General features: G+C 42.7%; 1 protein-coding gene across 3 annotated transcripts; it reads left to right on the top strand.

Moving 5' to 3' along the window:
* Window positions 1-694: 694 nt before the first annotated feature.
* Window positions 695-17,455, top strand: cep55l (centrosomal protein 55 like). Of its 3 annotated transcripts, none has more exons than XM_035613006.2 (12): window positions 695-828; window positions 10,268-10,475; window positions 10,587-10,694; window positions 11,650-11,805; window positions 14,053-14,109; window positions 14,524-14,683; window positions 14,897-15,042; window positions 15,385-15,536; window positions 15,832-15,955; window positions 16,215-16,286; window positions 16,419-16,544; window positions 16,649-17,455. In XM_035613006.2, exons 2-12 carry the CDS (start codon window positions 10,287-10,289, stop codon window positions 16,844-16,846), a joined length of 1,488 nt encoding a protein of 495 aa, XP_035468899.1. In that variant the 5' UTR covers window positions 695-828; window positions 10,268-10,286; the 3' UTR covers window positions 16,847-17,455. The 3 variants fall into 3 exon arrangements, with proteins under 3 accessions (XP_035468899.1, XP_035468900.1, XP_035468898.1); XM_035613007.2 differs by lacking the exon at window positions 695-828 and adding an exon at window positions 9,405-9,551 and having other exon boundaries at window positions 14,056-14,109; XM_035613005.2 differs by lacking the exon at window positions 695-828 and adding an exon at window positions 9,405-9,551.
* Window positions 17,456-18,802: the final 1,347 nt, after the last annotated feature.

Here is an 18,802-nt window from a genome sequence, read left to right as displayed (position 1 = left end):
ATGTTTTTTCTGTTCCTTTCATGCACAGTCGGTGAAGCTGTGCGTCTGCACTGAAGCACTTTAGACAAGCTGCAGGACGGTGAAGCTGAGATAACGGAAGATACGCGCTGGTTTTACAAATGCAACATTCAGCAGATAGCATTACTGTTCGCCCAGATCTGGTCAGGGGCAATATAGTTTGTAGCTTTTCACGTCTGGGCTGTCTGCCTCTTTTATTCATTTTTGATTCAGCATTTTCATATTGACATTCATTTTCAGCTGCTCAATTTGTCGTGCTCAAACGCACGGCACCTCAAATGAGCTTCAGAACATCCAACAGAGTTTAAATAAAGGTTATGATGATAATAATAATGATGTTTAATATGTAACGTGTGTTGGATATGACCCATCCCCAAAAGTTAAAGTTCAGAATTTCATTGTCATCTGCAAAGGATCCATCAGGAATCCACACAGTAAAATAATAAAACGTTTCAAACGCGCCGATGTCTTGGTACAAGAATGACCAGTTCTTTTTAATTTAGATACTCGCACTGCTTTTTTAGTCTGGCGAAGCCGTCAGAATGTCCAATTTTCATTTAAAGTTACTAGTAAAAATTAAAAAATTCAGATAATGGTGGGGGGGGGGGGGGGGATGCAGATGTGATGTCATCCCTGTTGGTGCAATGATTCAAAGGATAAAAGGCGGACACTCCTGTGATCTGTGACCTCATGGCATATAAAAGATAGTGAATCCTCTCCAGAGGTGGGACAGTGAGTTACTGGACCACATTTGAAAAAAACCTAACCGGTCTGAGACCACCACACTGAAAGGCAAGCACAATTTCTGAGGTATGTCTGACACAGTACGGGCAACAAGATTTGATTGAGCTCGTTCATTGGTTCACCGCTTTCGCATGCGTCTTGTCACGTCTCCTGGAATTCCAGGGCAGCAACGTAACATGACATTTGAATTTGAGTGACATTTTAAGGGGGTGGAGGGAGTTCACAGCTGAAAGTATGAATGAGTCGACAAGAATTGAAAATTCCCATTCATTTCAATGGAACAAAAACCGCGGAAAACGTTGAATATTAGGGAAAGTATGACAGTTGTGAACACAAGCCGGAGTGTCCTAACTGAGTTGAACATTTTGATATTTGAATGGAGTTTCAAGTTTGATAAATGTGGAAGGAGAAAATGATAATAACTAGAAATGTCATTTCCCTGGAGAAATTGGGGTGTGAATGCCGGCTGCTGAAAGGCTGACGCCGAACTGGATTGTCGGCTTGAATTTGGAAAAGTGGGGAACATGGGAACAGTTGGTAAAATTAGTATGAATGGGATTTGAAAGTTGCATAAAACTCAATTTTAAGGTTTAAACGAAGTTTTCAGCTGAAAGCGCGAATGATAAAACATGAATATTGCTTGGAAAAAGTACGAAGAGTATGAAGTCCAAAAACCTGTGTTTGGAGTGTGTCTGTGTCAAGTGCGTCTGCGGCTGCATTGAAAGGTTGCCATGGTGATGGAAACATTCCTTTTTCTCTGCCTGCCTGCCTAAAATGTTGGTATTATATCATACAGCAGTTGGTTGGCACTCCTCTCACTTTGAGGCCTGAAGTGCCAAAAGTGTACGTCTGTTTGCTTCCATATAGCCACATATACTACATCGACAAAGCAGTGGTTGCCGCCTTGTTCAGAGTGTGAGGGGTTTGGCAGAAGCGTCGAGACCTCAGTGAGTGCAGAGGGAGGCACGAGCTCATCAGACGCAACTTTTTCCGGGTTGTCAACGTTGTTCGCCCTGTGCGCTAATGATGACGACTGCCTAAGCTCTGTCTTGACTGTGGCAAGAATCTTACAATAATCTTTTATCCGCTTAAAAGAGGAGACACCTCGGAGAGTTCCTAAAATAGACCACCACTCATTCAGACCGGGTGAGATTATTCGCTACCACTTTGCAAGGTGGAAAAATGCAAAGATTTTCATGCGAGTTGTTAAAATGGGGGGGGGGGGGGGGGGGGGGGGGCACTGAGGTCCTTAGGATGTAAATTGACTCCCCACAGAGGAGGAGTGAAATAGCATTTAATAAAAACGTAGAATTCGTGCCTTATGAGCACAATCTCTCTCTCTCGCAAGATCTTTTTTTCCCTTAATATTTGATCTTTGCTCTTTTGTCATATTTCAAGGTATTTAACGCCAATTTGTGTCGGCGGAGTCTCTGCGAGGCCGCGGTACCGAGAGCACATTTTCTCAGTGGTGAGGGCGAGTCAATTGCGCCCAATGTAAACCCTTCCTCTCTGACTGCTGACAGGGCTGTTGATCACACATGTTATTCTCAGCGCCGCGTGCGCACGCGGCTCACTGTGGAGAACTGTGGCGCGGCAGCAGAAAACCAAAGTGTGACCTTGGCTGTGAATCCATGGGGAGCACTGAGCAGAGTTCGTTTGGATCGGCTCATTCACTCTGATACGTGTCAGAGTTTAACATTTTCAGGAATTTGAAAATTCACATGCTCTTACTCTTAACAACACCAAAAGTAATGCACCATTGCAGACGCCAAGAAGGCCTCATTATCTGTGTATTATTATTGGATGACTGATTGTTGTGCACTGGACACTTTGACTTTATACATAAATATATAAAATAAATGAGTTGCAACACATTAGAAGTTTAGGTTTACAGTTGACTCAGGACATGGAGTCTCAAATTAATTGAGTTACTCCCCAATCCTTCCACTCAACCCCCCCCCCCCCAGCAGCTGTAGAAGTACCGGTTGGAAATACAAGTAGCTTGAGGCCATGATTCTAAGATTTGCAGTAACAGGCTCGGTTTAATTGTTTTCATTATTTCATTTCCAAGGTGGATGTTAGATAAATCTTCATCATCGAGGTTAGATTATTTTTTCAACATGGATAATAGGGGAAAAAAGTGTTTAGTCAAAGTGAGGAAAGAAGAGTAAACTACTGAAAGTTGCTCAAATTAATTCCCTCATGTCCTGGTGGGGTTTACTGATCTAATCTCATACACGCAATGCTGTTTGACCCTCAAACCCTGCGTACACTCTGCACCAACCAACACCTGAGTGCATTTTCAATTGCATACCAGTAATTCAGAAGAAATTACTACATAGCCTACTGACAAGGCAGTACATACATTCACTGCTGAATGAGCTGAGGCAAGTTTCAAGGCTGTTCAAATAGATGATTCATGCCGTATTGAACTAAATAAAAACACACGGTTGCCTCGTCAATAGCAGAGACCCGTTCAGAAATCGAAAGCAGCATGGTTTGCTTTGAAAATTGCTCAGCACCAATGTTAAGAATGTGTTTTGTAAGGTCAGAGCACGATAACGCAAAGGCATGGTCATTAAAAGGAAAGCCAGGCAATGCTTTTTAGCAGACAACTAGATTCACATTCTTTTTTTTTTCGTCTTTGGCATCGTTAAGAATAAATTCTACAATATGGGGTTCATTTTTTTTTTTAAATGCAGAATATGAAATCATATACATTCCAAATGTAAAAATAGCCATGGTTTAGATTTTACTTTATAAGATGTAAAAGCAGAATTCAGCTTCATTGGTTCCTTTAAGGATATGTTGAACAGAGGGTCGTCGTACTCAGATATGGACATGTATCCTTACCTCTTGGTGCCTCAGACTGGGACTTGAATCAACTCCAGCAGTGTTCACACAGCACAAAACGGCACGCCGAGACAGAATATGACTCATTTTCATTCATTCTCCAGCACGCTAACGTGTAATGAGCCCTCAAACAGCATGTGCTGGTGTTTTTTGGTGGGGGGAAATTTGAGCGGTCCATGAGCATTTTCTCAAAAAGTAAAATTTGCCCGCCATGAAACAGCGTAGGGAAATCAAGCCTGGAATCCGTCTGAGTTGGGCTTGGCAGGATTTGGTTGTTCATTAATTACCTTTTGTAATGAGTATTTCATTTGAACTGGATTACAACGGTGGGATAATGACTGTTTATTTTATGGCAACACAAAAATATCCATTCCAGGCCTTTCCTAATATCATTGGCTGGAAACATCCAATCAAGCGCTCAGGGTTTTGAAGTTTCCTTTCTCCTTGTTTCTTTCTGAAACATGGAGGCCCAGGGAAAATCTATTAGCTCCTTAATTGATTGCAAACTCACGGTCGGAGTCACAGCTCAATCTTTCCAGCTTTCTGTTGCCGTGCACTCTTCCACACTGGCTCGTTGGTGTGTACAGTGGGTCATGGCATGCACAGCGATGGCTGGGCCTGTAGAGGGTGAAGAGTAATCATCTGATCATTAGACCAAGGAGGTTTGAAATAGTTCACAAGGTCACACACGAAATGTGCAGCGGTAGGGGCAAGTGTTTCTCCGGGAGAGAGAAAGAGAAAAAGAATAGCGCGGACGGACACTAACTTTATTGTAATTACAGTGGCTGAAAGAAAAGGCTGTAGAATAACGATGTGCTTTTTATTTATTTCATTTTTAGGTACGGTATTTGTAGGTGTGGCCCAGTTAGCGTTTTTGAACTCAGCAAGTGAAAAGTCGTCCAGGAAAGAGAAGGGAAACGTGCGAGAGCCAGAATCACCAAAGGGAGGGGAAGAGGAGCGCGGCGTTGAACAAGGAGAAAGAAATGAAGGGCAAGAAGGGCTGAGATAGAGAGGAAAAGATGAGAACTGACAGCAATAATTTATTATGTTGGTCAGTCCGGACCTCCAAGAGAGACCGACACCTCCGGGGACTTACTGCCTCTTCCCTCTTTTACCCTTTATGATTCTTTATTTGGTTAATAATTCATTGGATTTGTGTTTATGGTTGTTATTAATATAAGTATTTAGTGCTTATTTAGTAGGCATGTCACCAACATGACGTCACCCATTGGTTTGTGAGCTGCCGTCTTGAAAGCCTTGAGTTTTCGCATTTTGACCAGCGCCATCTTTGTTTTTTAGAAACCAGAAGAAACCATATTTGGAGGAGTGGGGGGCGGGGCCTGACTGCGAGCAACCCTGCACCCATTGGATGGTACTAGCTGTCAATCACGTGGTATCCACCCTCCTATGCATATCGTGCTCTATCATCTATTTGACTCTAAATGAGACAAAAAATTTACTAAATGAATGTCATGCTGTTTTGAAGAAGACTTGAAACTAGAGATTGAGATTCTAAACTCCTGAGCGAAATGATTATGGTGAGAATTAGAGTCATTTCTTCAAAGACTTCTATTTAAATTGACTTCTTTTTGCAACCAGTTAAGCCCTCTACTGGTCATTCGAGAGAAAACAGGTTTCAGGCATTTTTGCGTTTACTTAACTTTCCGGAGTCCACGTCCATTTTTATATACAGTCTATTGCGTCACTACATATTTAAACAAACAACTATCTGTAAATCTGATAAAGTTGCGGATGAGGATATGCCAAAGGCAGCAAAACAAAGATAAAGGATAAAGGATCAAATTAAAAGATCAAGACATTTAAGTTTTACTAGTGGGACAAAATCAGAAGATCCCTATCCGAAATAAGCTGGAAATAAACAAATGAAATATGAATAAGTGAGACAGAGCGACGTTAATGAGCTGCTGCAGAATGTGTCACGCTCTTTCAGTTTTCACTCTGTGGAGGCAGGCGGCTGATCCGCAGGTGGACTTCTGTGGCACAGTGAACTTGAAATTTGTCACAGTTGTGTTAATGTCACAGTCAATAGAGTCAGTGAAGTGTTTATTTCCAGAAACACCGTCGTACGTGCCTGCCATCTCGTTCTTTTTATTTGTTTAGCCGTGGGAGAGAAAAAAGAAACGAACACGTCGCGTCGTCGCTTTGTATTCACGATGAGCCACTTCAAAGTATTTGTGAGCATTTGAAGATTTTTAGGAATCGTGATTAAATATTGATGGAATGTTAATCTGACTTTGTTTGATAACAAAATGCTGCTCTGAGTATTGTAGTTCTGCTGTAGGTTGGCACACGCCGTCGGTGCAGAATAAAAAATAAAAAAAAATGAAAATGCTTGTTTTATCTTTCTTTTTTTCCCAAGGTCACGGGGACATCAACCTTCCCTAGTAGACAATAGATAGGAGACATCGCACCGTCTCTACACCGATACTCGCATGAACAATTTATAATCTCCAACTTACCTGACCTCTGTGTGTTCTAGAAAATGCAGTACAGGAACAGGGGAGATGAGAACATGCAGTCGCTATGCTGTTTACCTGCCGCAGCTTAATAACCTTTGGGTTTCATCGGATTTGGTCCAATCGAGGCGATTTGGCTCTCACATTACCGCTCTGTGCAGGGCACTAGACCTTTTCCTCCGGAAGACACGGGCGCTTCGCCGCTATGCAGTGCAGCGCTGCATGGTGCACGCCGTGACAGAAGTGGGCCTTCTCTCAGGTCAGTGACCCAGTTCAATACGACAGGAGCGAGGCCAGCGAGTGATGCGCGGCAGCATGAGGTCTGTTGCAAAGTGGTATAGCGCGCTACGTGCTCTGCGGACATGGCAGGGGACTGATCCATGACTGGGCCTGACTCCTCCCAGGCCTTGGTGAGGAAGGCCGGGGGGGCCCGACTTAGAGACTGGCAGTGGGAGGGACGTTTTTAAAGTTTGATCGTCAAGACAAATGAATCGCTTTACAACTTTCACACATGACTCCAATTTCTCGTAACACTGTTGTCTCCTGGCAGTCTTTCATTAGCTTGATGAACAAACCAAGCTCTCTTCGCCTTTCGCCGATGGAGGTTTACAGCTGCAATTACGGAGCATACTGACAGACCCGACTCCCACAGAATCAAATCTGTCAGAGTTAATTGATATCAGGCAGCTTAACATATTTTTTTTAAATACTAGCTACTCTGTAGCTTGTATATTTTGTTACTCCATCACAACATGAAAGATGTAATGTACAAAGTTCATTTGAGAAACTTGTGCCAACTTTCACTTTCGATATGAACATATAATAATACAACGGATGTTGAGGTGAACAATGTTCACAATTATTACACCAAGGCTACACACAGGAGCACTCTATTGACTGCAGGCATTTTTCACCTGAGGCATGTCCAACACAATCCGCCCCTTAGCCAGTCTCACAGACTGAAAAGAATTTGTTCCCACGTTGAACATTTTGAGGCAAGGTCAGAAGAATTCGAAAACAAGTTCCCAACAAGGTTCTGGTACAGTGGATTGGAACAAAGCCTGAGAGAGGTCTAGAGAATATCTAATACAGCCAGTGACTAAGTCTTATAAAAAAATCATGTGCATTTACTTTGCAGTTGTCACCTTTGTCAGGTCAAATCCGATTCATAACTCCGAAACACACTGGCAGTTTGGCCTCTAATGAAAGCAAGGAAGGAATATTTCCATCTCCATCCCTGCTTTGCATTCAAACACAATCTTACAGGGCTTTTGAGATTTATTAAACTTGTAATGATTCAGTCCATCGTGATATTTGCCTCATAAAGGAATTGAAGAACTACACCCAGGACTGGCATTCGGTTGGAAATGCATCACTACTGCCACTTGTGGAGTTATTTATATGCTTGGATGCCCCTGTGGCTGTGTCGTGTGTGTGTGTGTGTGTGTGTGTGTGTGTGTGTGTGTGTGTGTGTGTGCTGTGTAGAAGGAAAAACAAGGCCACAGGCAAAAAGAATCTGGATCCCAGAATATATAAAGTGCTCGGAAGAACACAACCCCAACTTATTTTGCGGTTGATCCATTTTTCTGGAACAGAAACGCACATTTTGCAGACAGAAAGTAAATTCCCAAAAGTGAGGGGGCAATATGGGCTCATGGCTTTTGTAAAGCAAAGTGCCTTAGAATAAATGAATCATTTTCTTCGCATCATGAATTGGCTTTTGATTGTGATTAATTTGTGTGTATCAGCTCGATGCAGTGGCGTGCAAGGAATTGAACAGGGACAGTGAAGTGATACTACTGATTTATTGGACGTGTTTTCTCGGCTTCTACATGAAGGAGTTAATTAGCATGTGTATGAAACGGACTATGAGAAACACGTAATGAAATGCAGTCGATGACAAATACAAGTGGCAAGCCTGATTATGCAGTGTTGTAATCACTGACTTTGACTTATTACCCTGTTTGCCCTAATGAGGCCTTAAACTGAAACTGCTGCTTGAATCAAGGCCTGGGCTTCAGTTCACCTTCGGTTCGCCTGTGAAGTCAATCATTATTATTTTAAAAAATAATAATAAATTCCACGATGGACCAGGCTATTATCATACTGTAGCGACAATAGGAACAAATACACCTGACTCACTAAAATACGACAAGATATTTGAAGGTCAGGCCAACAGTTTATTTGCAAGTTCATGCCTGCATGTGCAGCATCTCTCTGACACGCACACCAACGTTTACTTGCGAGGAAATGGCCGGTGTCGTACAACTGTGAGAAATAATTAATTCCCAAGCCAGAACTCCAATTCTGTTTTCAGCATTATTCAAATATAAGCTCAGTGTGGGTCATGAAACACATTTACACCCTAAAATTACAATAACCCTGCCAAATTGAAGAGGGGATAAGGACACCCCAGGCTTGCTTCTCCCCAGCCCCTCCATCCCCAGAGTGTCTTCACTCACACACTACACCACCTGGAAGAATATAGGCGGCACACACAGTATGCACAAGGGGTCTCTGTTGGTACTTTACTGTTCATTGTTGATGTAGACTTTCATACTTTGTGCCACTGTAAAAGAAAAACAGAGCTAAAAGGTTAGAAATATATCATTTGTGATCAGTCACTTAAAAAAAATTGTAAAGGTCTGACTTAAAATGTAATCCTCTGATATCCTATAATTCTGTTTTTAATATTCATTTCCGACATTAATATTTTAACATTTGTCCAAGGTAGCAAATGGCCTGTTGCACTGCTTGCAGCAGATCTGTTATGATCATCATACAGTCTATGGTTATGATGCCCACTGACAACAGGCTGCAGTGTTTGCTGTTATCAAAAATGCCACAAAGGAAATACACTTCTACTTTGAATCTGTTATCCCGGCAGATCAGTCTCCACAGACAGGTCTTTGTAATTTTAAGTGTCTTTTGGGGTTATGTTACTATGACAACAAGTTGACGTCGCCGAGATCAAGATACAAGATGAACCTGTTTGAGAGGATTGTAACGTCCAGCGCTCCTCCGTCTGTTCGCTTCATTTAACACAGGGGGCAGCCGGGCGCAGAATGTCAAACCCGGCGTTGAAGAGCAGAAAAAGCGCAATAATACTAATAAATAAATTAACATATTCACAATTTATTCAATAGTAGAAGGTACAGCAGGCGAATGGAGTTGTATCGAATGTAAAAATTTCAAATCACCACTGCTAATAAACCTTTACGAATCGCTTTACATTTTGTGGACGGCACCGCCCAACATGTGCCGTTTCGAGGCACCGCCGCTAAACAGAAACACGCGTACCCCACGCTGTACGTGACGGAGCGGACGTGACGTCAACGCGCCGTAATTCAAACTTCAGGAAACGAAAGCTCGAGTGAACCGTCTCTTCTCTCTGTGAGTGTGTGTGTGTGGAAACAAACAACGGTGTTTTTCACGGGACACATCCGACCAGCCTCTTCTGTGAGTCCGCCACACATCGTGTCTATCCGTGTGCGTAACGTGTCGTTTTAAATTGTGTCATTTTAAATCGTTTACGTCCCGTTGACGTTCGACAACAACTGCCGACAGGTGGGAGGGAGTTCCTGTTGTAACTGTCAGTGAACCTGTCAGGTTTTATTACTGGACTGTCTGTTTACAAGTTCAGTAATTCGTGGGATTAAAGAGTAAATGGATGTATTATCTTTCCTTTTTGATCATTGCGATGTGAAAAATAATTAGATTTATTGTTAATATTCCGTAGTCTGTGATCTCTCACCTTCATTGCCAAACACGAGCTTCTCTTCATATGGAGGGTTTTAATTTAAATTGAAATGAAATAGAGATGCAACAGTTAATCGATTAGTAATCGACTACTAGAATAATCGATGAATCGGTTCAAGTAGTTTTAATGGGCGGGGGGGTGTCAAATTCTCTGATTTCAGCTTCTTCAATGTGAATATTTTCCGGTTTCTTTGCTCCTCTATAACGCTAAACTAAATATCTTTTGTGTGTGTGGAAAAAAAACAAAACCTCTCACCATTTTATGGCCCAAGCAACCAAATTGATTCATCGGGAAAACAACTGACAGAGCACAGCCATATTTAACAATAATCGTGAATTGCAGCCCCTGAAATGAAACGCGTCCTGCGCAATTATGAAAGTAGACCGTAACTCTGCCAAACCTCTCGTGTCCCCAGACTCCTCCAGGTCGACGCAATGGCAGCCAAGGGCAACAAAGAGACGATCGTCAGCAAACTGGGCTTCAAGTCCAGCAGCGCCGCCTCCAAGGCCGAGGCAGAGCTGGAGAAAGTCCGGAAGGAGAACGCTCACCTGAGGAAGAAGATCGATGAGCTGGCCAAACGACACATCAAACCACCCGACTCGGACAAAAGCAAGCTGCTGGAGGTAAAAGAAGTGTTGTTGTTGTTTTGTTTCTTATGTGTACAGTTGAAAATATATCCCCTGCTTGTCTTTTTGCTCGAATGTTTATTTGATGTCCTGTGTTGCTCACGTCAGAGGATTCTTTCCCTCGAGACGCTGCGGGAGAGGAACAATCAGCAGCTGCTGGTTAAAGAACAGGAACTGGAAACTATGAGACAGCAGCTGTCAGCCAGAGGAGGAGAGGTATGTACACATGACACATCTTTTCAGAAATATAGTTTGAAAAAAGAACATCACATTTAAGGTAGACTTTATATCAATACAAAAGTCCCATGGAAACGTAGATTAACATACTGGACAGCACTTTTCTGCCCAGGGCGAGGAGATATCCCTACAGCTGTGTAGTGCACTCGTCAACGTGGGAGGATTTATTGCACTGTTGGCATTGTATTAGTGGCATATGTATTGCCAGCAGCAGACAACTGTCAGAAGGGGGAAATCATCCTAGAAATCCACTGAGCTGCCACAAAAAACAGTTGGGGGGGAGAATAGCTTCCCTCTTTTCCAATTTGACAGCAGCTCAGCTAAGTGAAGTTTAGACAGCCAGCAAAAAAAAACTGCATGACAACACATGGTGAGTTTGCTCTCCACTTGATATTTATAAACCAAGTGTCTTGCTCTGTATTTGCATTCATGACTTGTTACTGTTTCACTGACGTGACTTGTTAATGCTGCGGGAGAAAAAATTATGCGGCCCCCCCCCCCCCCCCCCCCCCTTTTTTTTTTTAGGTCATTGATTATATTTGTGAAACGTCTTTTTGTTGTGGCAGGAATTTAAATAGTTTTTTTAATTTAGGCTTGTCAGAAATGTCATCAGGCTGAAACTTGGAGATGGTGTGCTGCTAAATGGAATATTATCAGCTGTCTGTTTTCCGAGATGTTGTGAATCTGTATTGTGATTAGATCATGCCTTGCCTCTTCCATCTTAAATTTAGTCAACAATTGTGCTAAAAACCGTAGATGCTCAGTGGCCAACGTCCGGCAGACTGACTGTCGGCCACGTGATGCCATTTGCATGAAGTGGATAATTGCTTTGAAAGCAAATGTCCTCGGCAAACTGTCTCTGCTTAAACATAATTGCGTTGCCGATGTTGCTGTGCGATGGTCGGTGAATATTTCATATTGCTTTGTATTTCAGGTGATAGCATCGCTGCAGACCCAGCTGGAGCAGCGGAGGAAGGATGTCGAGCAGCGAGACACGTTGTTCCAGAGCTTGTCACAGGAGACAGAGAACCTTAAAAACAAGCTGGCCACCGTCTCTGCCCGGTGCCAATCCATGGAAACGCAGGTGACGGTAGGTTGACCAAATTAGAGCCTCTGTACCTGTCAAGATTTTCTCATTAGAACAGAAAGTTTCCTCCTCCTACAAATAGCCAATTATCTTACTGGGACTCCCGCCTTACTAAATTCGCAGGTACAGGTTGTGAAAAAATGCTCTGAATTATTCTCTGCCATTGATAATTAAATTGCCTATTCACTAACTTATCTGAGGTTGTTAGTTGCTAACCTCAGGGATATTATCCATTGATTTTATTGCAGGCTGTTGATGAGATTATTAGAAATTTTTCCCTTTGATTTTTAGGGGGGGAAAAATCACTAAACAGAGTTGGTTGAGTAGTTCTATCACTCACTCGGAAAAGCATACCCCGCCAAACCTGCGATTAAATCCTGCTCATCTTTTTGTCCTCTGACTCCCCATTCTGCTACCCTCCATCCCTGAGATTATTTTTTAGCCAGTGAACCTAATGCAGATGCACTTGCTCCTTTGTCCATTAGGTGGCACTGTGGGACCTCTGATTGTCTTCTATGACTGCAGACGTCTCCGTCTCTGGAGCAGCTTTAGTAGTTTGTGTTAATAAAAGCTAAGGGGCGCAAGTAAAACATAGCTCAGAATAAAACATGGTCAATGTCAATACACATTTAAAAAAATTGTACTCCTTTTCTAGCCACCAGTGCCAGTAAAGTAACACGTCACTCGCATTGCAGTGTACAATTCATTTCATCAAAAATCGTCTGCGCGAGAGTCTTTGGTGAATTTGTAGTGGCCTCACGCTGGTCGGCTTTTATTGCCTATCAAAAGGCAGCACTGATTCTTGGTCAGTGCTTTGATGCTCAGAGCCCAGCATGCCCCTCGCTACACACTTTAAGAGCGGTCGTCATGTCTGTCCTTGACTCACGGAGAGGCTTAGCCGGCAACGCTACAACTAAGCGCTCGAGCAATTTGAATTGCTGGAGACTGAGACATGATATGTCTCCCTTTCATGGACAAAAATACTTCTTTTTTGGGGGTTGGGGTGATCAATGTTTGCTTAACTGATTTATGTTTAGTTCTTTTTTATGTTGTAGAGGCTCTTTCACTTGAAAGAATACATATATGTCAGGCAGATATGAAGTTCAGTGTTGTAAAATTTGGATACACTGTCATCCATTGAAAAATCCATATAAATGAGAAAAAGTTTGAAGGGAGTAAAGTGCAGACTTTAACAAGAAAGACACAGGTCCAGATTTTTTTATTTTTTAAAGATTCATTGTTTTGTTGTGTTATTCCCCTCAAAGGTCAACCGGAATAGTGGAAACGCTGTCTATGAATCTCAATGTTCCGATTGTTTTCATAACTCCTGCTTTGATTTTCAAGTCACCACTTTTGGACTCAAGGTTGGACAGTATTAAAATGTAGAGTATGTACGGAACCTAAATGGATAGGAATACTTGGTACTTGTGTACACGTAGTCCTTCTGATCCCAGTGTCTCTCAGCTCCCGAGCTGCAAGTGGATTTCCTCATCTTTATGTCTTCTTGGTAATTTCCCAGGATTTCTCCCCACGCTCCAAACCTTAGCTAACCGTCGCCCCTTTTTTGTATTACTAGAAATAATCTGACCAGTAGACTCATCCCTTCCTTTGCTCTTCCTGGATTCACGAAAGCTATTTGCAAGGCGCTTAGCTCATGGGTTGCATGTTGAAATCCGTCTGGAAAAAGTTGACAAGCTCATGATGCTTGTCTGCTGGAATAAGAGCTCACAGGGCCTTAGCGCAGAGATCACCCCGGGTGACATAGCCCAGTCTCTGAAAGAAAGAAAAAATACAAAGATTGATCACTTGCACCAATGTTTTTCTTGCTTTATTAAAAATTAAGGAGATTAATAATTCAAAGCAGCAAACCCACAAGGGTTTTTCAAGCCTGTGGCAAACCTACTGTTTTTATTGTCGGGAGTTGTTTGACAGAACACAGATGGTAAACAACAACATGAACATGGAGGACATCAAAGGGAGAGCGTCCATCATTTTCCTTTTAGAACAACGTCACTTGTTCTCGGATTGATGTTCAAAACAAGTCCAAAATGATGTTGTGGAATCTCGGATCAAACGCCTTCGATTCTGTCTGTAATTATTGTCCCTACATTCACTTCTACAGTGTCGCTGTGTGCGCAACAGAAAAGTCTTCTCACTCGATGGAAAACATTAATGAGGGACAGATATGAAGTTCACTGTAGTTGTGTATCCTACTTTATTTGAAAAGTTTTGTTTTTGTTTTTCTCTCAGCAGAGTGGACAGGTTCCTCCTGCCGACGTGGCATTGCTACACGATCAACTGAGAGATGTGAGTTCAGTCAATGATTTACTCTTGTGTCTGTCTGTCTGTGTGCCTGTTTGTAATTCAAGTACACACTGTGTTACTACTGAAAAATGTTTGCGTCCATATTCCTTTTGTAGATGAAATATCTATATTCTGTCGCACTCTATTCCAGTGGGAATAGTAGAATTCTCTGAAGTTCACTATCCCATATTTCCAAAATATCTAGCAGCCATTTTTGTGTCGGTATGAACGAAGGACACACTTGGTTTGCCAAAAAAAATAAAAAATAATAACAGTGTTCCTGTTTTGAGGGGTTTTGAAAAAAGCTTTCTTATGAAGCCAAACTTCTTCCCTTTCATCTACAATAACAAAAAATGGAAGCTATTTTCCTTCAGTGTCATTGAATTGAAGTGTGGGGGCTGTGCATGTCACCACCAGGCTCTTGAGAAGAACCAGCAGTGGCTTATGTACGACCAGCAGAGAGAGGCCTACGTCCAGTCCGTCCTCGCCCGCACACTGGAGCTGGAGCAGCAGCTGGCCCAGGCCAAGCAGCAGCAGCAGCACACCAAACAAGCGGCCGGTTCAGATGGTGACGGAGGTAAGGAGGCTAATTTCCAACACCCGCCACGTACTTAGTACAATTGCATGCCATTGAACGCGACAATATAACCCTGCAACACCACTGTTGTGGTTGTTTATTTTGTGCAGTGATACATACAGTATGTGAAAAGGACATTTTTATTCTGAGCTCTCAAATATATATATATTTTTTGCCACAGCATTAAACATTACCATACACTTCTTATCACAGCTTCCGCCAACTCAGCAAGTCCGGAGAAGGAGGCTCAGCTGAAGAGCCATTATGACCAGTTGCTGTCGGGGATGCAGAAAGAGCTCGAGAGCCAAAAAGATCAGGTTGCCAGGTCCCATCAGGAGCTCAATATGCAGAGAGAACAGGTAAATGTTATAGGATTTCACTTAATGACCATTTGGTCAGTTCGACTGAGCTCTTCTCCAGGTCGATGGATTCCTGTTTCTGTCTACTTCAGACTGGCCGCCTCATTTATTCTTGTATTATACTTTTTGAGGCTTCTGCTGCTCACGTTCTTGAGAAACCTTGCAGACTCCCTCTTAAACAGCGGTCCAATTCATTTACATTCAGTCCATTCATACTTTGGTTTAGTGCGAAATCTGCATGCGACTACCCCATTAAAAATCCACTTTCCTCTGATTCAGACATCTTTGTTGACTAAAAAGTATAAACCAGTCTGAGATGTATATTTTCATTTTGCCCTGCAGACACTGAAAGCTCAGACTGAGCTGCAGTCGCAGAGGGAGCAGGTCGCCGAGCTCCAGGAGGAGATGCTGGCGCTGCAGAGGAGGCAGGAGGACAAGTGCAGAGAGCTGAAAGAGGCCAAGGCGCAGCTGCAGGCGGAGCGCTTTAGCAGCAGGTAGGCAGAGCAGCAAAGTCTGATCACACTCAACTTCACGGTTTATCTTAAATAGGAAACCTAGTGCGAGGACAATACTTAGACCTTTTTAGATTCTCAGTTGGTCCACAACAAATAAATATTTTACTGACCTTGGTGTTAAGCAGACAGTTGCGGAAGAACCCTTTACGTGCTAACAATAAAAGCAGTTAATAAGGTTTAAATGTGGGTTTTTTTCCCTAATTTTTTGAGTACTAATGTAAGTAAAAAGGATTATTCTGAACATTTATGTGGATTACACAAACATTGCACCCAGACATGCAGTGTGCGAGGAAAGAAAGGTGACATCTGAGCGGGAAGACAGGATGAGAGTGGACATTGAGAATATGGACGTCCGATTGGAGGAGGAGAGGAAGAGATCGGCCGAGCTTCTGATGCAGGTAAAGCCCACGCTCACCGTCATGTTACCGCGTGAGTCACTCTTGACTGAAAATTATTTGTTTATTTATAAAGTTAACCACTCATTATATCAAAGCTCTCGGGGAGTATTAAATTTAAAAATTAGATTTTACTTAATGAAACAGAGGAGCTCAATAGATATCTGTGAATTTTTAAATGGAATCTAATCCCATGTTCATTTGAATGGAAAATGATTTGAATAAAGAGTTTGACAAATTACTGATATTTCGGCTTTCACAGGTGAATATGCTGCAGAAGTCTCTTCTGAACCAAACTGAGGAACGTGGACGAATTGCAGCACTGGAGCAACAGGTAACACACAGGCACAGGCCCTGTCATTTAGTGAGTAACTATTAGAAGTGAGTCGGAAGGGAAATCCACACTGATCCCACTTTTTGTGCAAATTTATGCTCTCCCTTCTCATATATGTCTGCCCCTCCTAAGATCCAACTCTCAGCCAAGGACTTTGAAGATGAGAAAATCGATCGTCAAAGCATGCAGCACCAATTGCACAAGGTGCTGAAGGAGCTTCGCAAGGCGCGCGACCAAATTGCTAAACTGGAGTCTGCTGTAAGTGTCACCGGGATCTCGACCCCACGTTCAACCTCAGCCAATTTTTACTGGTTCGACCGTAGTCCGATAAATGAATGTAACGCCGTGTTTTTCTGTTTCAGAAACCGCCCAATGCCCGATTCTCAGAGCCCAGCTCCTACAACAACTTTGAGCGTCTGACTATTGATGACACCGCCTCCCCGTCTAAAGTCTCCAGTCTCCTCGATGAAAGTTTCTTGGAGTGCCCAAAGTGTCGGGCCTCCTATCCCACCAGCCGCCACAGGGAGCTCCTGGCCCACATTGACTACTGCTTCGCATGAGCTCACAGAGACTAGATCAGTGGGGGGGGGTCCTCAAAGATCTCTTAAACAAAAATCTGGTGTTGTGACTACTTCAACGTGTAGCAGTGTTTCTCTGTCTCGTGTCCAGTTGTGCAATCTTTCCAAACAACCATTCAACAGTCATTCTCGAGATCCAATTGGTTTATATTCGCCGAAACTGTTCCAGTGCAGCACGCTGCCGTCCTCACCCCGACTCTTCAAGCCTACAGCCCTGTAAGGCTGGAATGAGAGTGCACGAGTTAAATCCTTCTGCTAAACTAGTTAAGGCAGAGGATTAGTGAAGGTCTTCTTGGTGTAGGGGGAAAGGGGTTAAGTTGCCTTTATGCCTGCTGCCTTGGCAAGATGACTAGACTTGACAGACTAGACTTGACTAGACAGACACTGCTATACTGTCATGTGTTTCAGAGAGTTGTGTGATTTGGGTGTTTTTTTTTAAAGAATGTGATCCAGGAATCACACGGCAGCTTATTTTGCTGTTTTTTTTTAAGTCATGGGTTTTTATATATATTGTAATCATGCGCTCCAAAGTCCTTTAATGATGCACTGTACTGTACAAAAATGTGCAATAAATATGCAAGTCTGCTTTTATCGCAGCAGTCCTGTGTCAATTGTGTCACATCGGAGGGTAGTTCAGCGATAAAGGAGTTGGAACTTTGCCTCAATTAATAAGTTGTCTGAAGTAGAAATACGATTCATTCATGCCAATTTAAAAGTGTGGTTTTCAGCTGATACCCACCAGTCATGGAATTTCTGGCCTGCGCCATCTTGGGTCTTTGGGGCGCGGATACCGTGTGATTTACACGAGGTATCCGCGCCCCAATGCATACTATGCTTTATCGTCTGTTTGACTCAATGGGACCATAATTTACAAAATGAACATCACGCTGTGTTGGAAGAAGACTTGAATGTAGAAAATTAGACCATAAACTGCTCAGGAAAATGTTTACTGACGTTATAAATCAAGTGAGAAGTACAGTCATTTTCTCTCCACCTATAGACACAGACTTCTTTTTACAACCAGAGGAGTCGCCCTCTGCTGGTCATTCGAGAGAATGCAGGTTTCAGGCACTGATCCATGACTGGACCTAACTCCTCCCAGGCCTCGGTGATGAAGCCCGGGGAATCCGCGGTGAGATGGATGGTGAAAAAGGGGAGGAACGTTTTACTATCCAGGTAAAAAGTTTTTGGTTTTTTTCTTGCTTTCATACATAATTATAACTGCCTTTACAAATAATTAGAATGTTTACAGCTGCAATTATGGAGCATACTGACGGACTCGACTCCCGTAAAATCTGTAATCAGTATTAGACAGCTCAACATTAATTAACAGTACAGTTTATTTTGTCTTCTCTCCCCTGAGCCACATAGTTTGATTTGCCAGAACTGAACAGACCTTAAACACACTGCATCCTGGGAGTGTAATTGGTCACATGGTGCCGGGTTGTGTATTTTTTTATTTTTTTGTGTTCCGGTGAAGCCCGGTGCCGTCTTCACCCCGACTCTTCAAGCCTACAGCCCCGTAAGGCTGGAATGAGATTGCACGAGTTAATTCCTTGTTCTGAACTATTTAAGGCAGAGGATTAGTGAAGGTCCTCTTGGTGTAGGGGGAAAGGGGTTAAGTTGCTTTTATTCCTGCTGCCTTGGCAATGTGACTAGATAGACTTAGGACAGACGGAAACTGCTATACTGTCATGTTTCAATTTAGAGTCCGTTTGTTTGTGTGTTGGTTGGTTTGTTTGGTTGTTTTTAAGCAGGATTATGCAAAAAACTACTCAATGGATTTGCATGAAACTTGGTTGAAGGTTAGGGACATGGGCCAAGGAAACAGCCGCTGGTCCAAGTTTTCATTAATGGCATCCCCTCCAGCAATTGTCAAGACCTTTCCCTGAAAGCCAATGTCAACCTGTGAAACATTTTTTTGAAAACAGCTGTTTA

The sequence above is a fragment of the Scophthalmus maximus genome, chromosome 16, assembly GCF_022379125.1.
Source record: "Scophthalmus maximus strain ysfricsl-2021 chromosome 16, ASM2237912v1, whole genome shotgun sequence".
NCBI classification, from domain to species: domain Eukaryota; kingdom Metazoa; phylum Chordata; class Actinopteri; order Pleuronectiformes; family Scophthalmidae; genus Scophthalmus; species Scophthalmus maximus.
This window is presented reverse-complemented; position numbering and strand designations above follow the sequence as displayed.

Bases quoted from the DNA above. Each gene is read 5' to 3' on its own strand.
- cep55l (XM_035613006.2), top strand. From the start codon at position 10,287: ATGGCAGCCAAGGGCAACAAAGAGACGATCGTCAGCAAACTGGGCTTC. The intron at 15,043-15,384 runs GTAAATGTTATA...TTTGCCCTGCAG, and splicing joins TCAATATGCAGAGAGAACAG to ACACTGAAAGCTCAGACTGA. The intron at 16,287-16,418 runs GTAACACACAGG...GCCCCTCCTAAG, and splicing joins TTGCAGCACTGGAGCAACAG to ATCCAACTCTCAGCCAAGGA.